At 40.0% G+C, this 4285-nt stretch overlaps 1 protein-coding gene across 1 annotated transcript; it reads right to left on the bottom strand.

Annotated features, from left to right (window-relative positions):
- Positions 1–985: 985 nt before the first annotated feature.
- On the bottom strand, positions 986–2042 carry LOC131806937 (uncharacterized). Its single transcript, XM_059131877.1, has one exon. The coding sequence runs from the start codon at positions 1992–1994 to the stop codon at positions 1419–1421; it is 576 nt and encodes a 191-aa protein (XP_058987860.1). The 5' UTR covers positions 1995–2042; the 3' UTR covers positions 986–1418.
- Between the last annotated feature and the right edge of the window lie 2243 nt (positions 2043–4285).

Here is a 4285-nt window from a genome sequence, read left to right as displayed (position 1 = left end):
TCACCACTGATGTTCTTCCTTGGTGCTCTTTTGTCAACGCAAAGGTAGAGGCATATTTCCATAATAGCTGCTTAGCCTTGTTCCTCTCGGAAGGTGATAATTGGTGTGTCCACTCTTTTATGTAGCCGTCGAGGTGCTTCTTCTCCATGGCAGCTGGCTTTTCGGTGCTAGTTTCCAAATTAACTACAGCTTCAGCTGGTGTGCATTGTCCAACATCGGAAAATTGGCAAATTTGCTCTTGCTTGTTTGACAGGTTCAAAACTCTAACAGGAATTAATCCGTCCTTGTTGCTTTTCACCAGGGCATTCGCTATTAGGATGTTACTGTTTCTGTTTTCTGCTGGTTCCACCACCCACAACTTCTCGGCTCCACAATCTCCATTCGTTGGTACCCATATTATTGCTTCGGCACAGGGCGGTATTATCTCTGGATGGTCCGTGGTCAGACGTCTAATGGGTGTACTTTCATCGTAGCCCACGTTTAACGGAATTTCGACGTTAGACCAGGTCATCACACGTTCTTTCATATCCAGATTGATACCAAAGGCAATCATAAAATCTGCGCCTATTATCACTTCGTCTACGATATCGGCAACTATAAACTCGTAATTCTCCGATTTATTGGCAATAGTTAGTCTCAGGGTAATCTTGCCGTGTACTGCCGCGGGCTCCCCCGTTGCTGTGCGCAGTCTGACTCCATTAAGTTCCGTTATTTTTCCCTTTACCAGATCTGATCTTACGATTGACTTTGATGCGCCAGTATCTAACGTCAGAACTCGCTTATCACCATTGATGTACCCAGTTGTTGTTAGGTTGTGACTTTCCTGTTGTACTATTGCTATGGAGATTGTGGGGCCATCGTCGATGGGAGCCAGTTCATGCCCCGCTGGACTGGCTCGATTTAGTTTAACTGCGACTCATTGGTGGACTGTTGGGCCATTCTTCTACCATCTTTCGTTGGAGGTGGTGACGATGACCTGGATCGTTTGCGCTTAGCTCTGCATTCGCGCGCAATATGACCTGCTTTATCGCAGTTGTAGCATCTAACCCTGGGCTTAGTCATCCCAACTAACTTTGTCTCTTCTATTACCCGCCTCATGGCGTCTTCGATCGAGTTAACGAGAGATTTGGGTTCGCAACCTTCGGTCTCCAGTTGGCGAATCTTGTGGGTCTGGGGCTTAACAACTATTCTTGCCGTCTCTTGGGCAAGGGCAAACGACACAGTTTCGGAAAATGATGCTTTTGGTGACGCATATGTTGCATACTTAATCTCAGGGTCACGTATGCCATTCACAAAGGTTTCGATTTTCATACGGTCCAGCAATGGGTGATCCTCTCCTGGATACGTCATTAGCACCAAACGTTCCACCTCAGCTGCAAAGTCTTGTAACGTCTCGTTTGCCCTCTGTACTCTTCCCCTTAATTCCATAAGGTAGATGTTTCGTTTATGTTCGCCACCGTACTTACGTTCCAGTGCAGCAATAACATCTTCATAGTTGTTTCTAGAAGCGACAGGTATTGTATAACATCAGCAGCACTGCCCTTCAATGCCAGAAGTAGTGCAACCGCTTTGTCGCTGTCGTTCCACGAATTTCTAGAAGCCACTGTCTCGAACTGTAACTTGAAAACATTGAATGACGTAGAGCCGTCGAATACAGGAGGTTTGATTTTTAGTGTGTTATCAGGAACTCGCACCGGACCACCTTTGATTTCCAGTTCCGAAATTTTCTTCTCCAGATTTGTAGCCCTATGGTCGTGGGACAGAAATTTCTCGTCAACCGACTGCACTTTCTTATCCAACTCTTTAATTTGGACCTCCACGGTTTCCACTCTCCTTCCAATAACTTCTGCAATGTACTCGAGTTTCTCGTTCGTTATTCTTGAATTTTCTTCGAACCTTCTGAAATTTTCCTCAAACATTTTGGCTAGCATTTCTCTGAAATCGTCACCCCTGGCAGCTACTGACGAGACTTCCCCACCGTTGGATTCGCCCATTTCCGATAAATCCACTTCATCCTTACTGTCAAACTCATATGTATCGATGTTCATACCACGGCTCTCGAACTCATCCAACAGACGTTTTTGTAGTTCAGCCTTGTTGCCAGTAGAGGACAATTCCAATTTATTAAGTTCCTTCTTCAAGTCTTCCACTCGTAGATCCTTAAACTTCATCGTAGTATTATCGTAATCTCACTTCTGACACCAATAGTTACGTTCTTGGATTTTACTTAATCCCGTGTAGACGTTGTTTTATTTCCCAGTACAGCTCGTACCAAATAAAACGCGGGTTCTTTCGGATTACGATTATTACAATGATTTTATTCACACAACTTTACTTTGCACTTTACTTTAACTCGACGGTTTCAATTCGCGATCTGATTCACAACTGACTAACTGCCTTTCCATTTCCCCTATTTATATGAGCCTCGCCTGTCGCTACAGAAGTTTCTAGACGATCTGGTAACGCCTAGATTACGAACAATCTACCAATGCAACGAACACATACAAACTTACATTGAGTGAACAATAACAACAACACATACAAACTTACATTGAGTGAACAATAACAACAACACATACACAGGCGAGGGGGTAACAAAGAAAGAGGAATTAAGCGATCATCAATGATGACGTTTAACAAGAATTGTACGTCAGCAACAAAATAGAAAATGAAAGAGGAAATGGAAGGATGTAGAAAAATCTATACAGTAGTTGTTGTTGTGAAGTTATTCAAATAAACTGCGTAGTAGAAATTTACGTTACAATTCAAATTCTTAAATTAACGGAATTCATCTAAATTAACTTAAATCTAATGTTATATTCGTAACAATATAAAAGAAAATAATTTTAAATTCTTTAAAATTTCGATGGACCAGAAATGCATATTTTTCACATTAGCGAACAACGAAATGTATAATTTGGATATAAAACGATATTGTCCTCTATCTTGAATTCAAATTTGAAGAAAAACACCAATTTTCCATTCATGTTTTGTGGGTTTATCCCAACATAGTTATTTTTCGATAAAAGTGTAAAAATCCAAAACCACATTTAAAAGTAAATTTGGTACCATAAGACTCCGATATAGAGTTGCTTGTTTTCTAATTTCTTGAAGTTGTGGAACCTTTCTAATTGGATATAACTATGTAAATAATGATCCACTACGTCGCCTAGTCGTCCAATTCAATAAATTTTACAAAATAATTAATCTATCTGAAAAACAAGTAACAAACATTAACATGACCCACAGGTACCGATTTTTAAACATATTCGTGAGAAAATGTGGCAAAAATCATCAAAATACGGAATATCGGGAGGTACCGCTATATAGGGCTATACAAAAGCGTGGGCCTATACATACAATATTTCGCCAACGGAGCTAGAACTCATTATGACCAACAAATTCAGATTTTTAGACAAATCCGCGATAAAATGTGACAAAAATCATCAAAATACGGAATATCGGAAGATACCGTTATATGGAAACTATACCAAAGACCCATTATGACCTACAAATACCAATTTTCAGACAAATCCGTGAAACCAGTAAAGAAAGTCTTAAAGTCGGGCGGGCCCGACTTTATGATACCCTACACCACTTTGCTAATTTAGTAGAGCTCCACATAAGAATTAAAAGTTTTTATGGGAGAATTCAATCATACACGATATGATTATAATTATAATTTAAACAAGTAAGCAAAGGCTATAGTCGTGCGGGGCCGACTATGTTATGCCCTACAACACTACAATATGTTAGAAGTCCCCTTATGTCCAAATCCACATTGGAAGATTTCGCTTTTGAAATTAGGATTTTGACTAGGGACATTTGCCCAATATTTATGGATTCCTTCGGGCTGTTAGTAGTTGTGGTCCATTTTACAGCTAAATATAATCCAATGGTTATCCAAAATGCTAAAATTCTTCCCTGTCCTTAATTGTGTGATCGGAAAAACATTTCTGTTTTTGGTTAATTTGAACCCCTAAATATTTTGCAATCATCTCCAAAAGCAAGAAGTCCCTCTGTATCTCCAAATTTAGACTCATCTATTCGTCAACGAAATCAGCATAAAAAGCCAGAAGTTCGCCTTTTTGTATTTCGGATATCGCCTGTAAGTAATGCTGTTATTTTTTCACACAAAATTAGTGGTCCATTCTACCCGCTGTCCTAAACTCTAACTTTATGCGAGATTTCGTGTCCTTTGGTTTCTATTTGTGACCTTTATAACGGCTGCGAAATCAGGAACATTTTTAGTTGTTGGTCCATTTCAACCCCTAATATACTGCGG

Source organism: Musca domestica, unplaced genomic scaffold (assembly GCF_030504385.1).
Source record: "Musca domestica strain aabys unplaced genomic scaffold, Musca_domestica.polishedcontigs.V.1.1 9, whole genome shotgun sequence".
Classification (NCBI taxonomy): Eukaryota; Metazoa; Arthropoda; class Insecta; order Diptera; family Muscidae; genus Musca; species Musca domestica.
The sequence above is the reverse complement of the archived record's forward strand: the minus strand, read 5'-3'. Positions and strand labels throughout refer to the sequence as shown.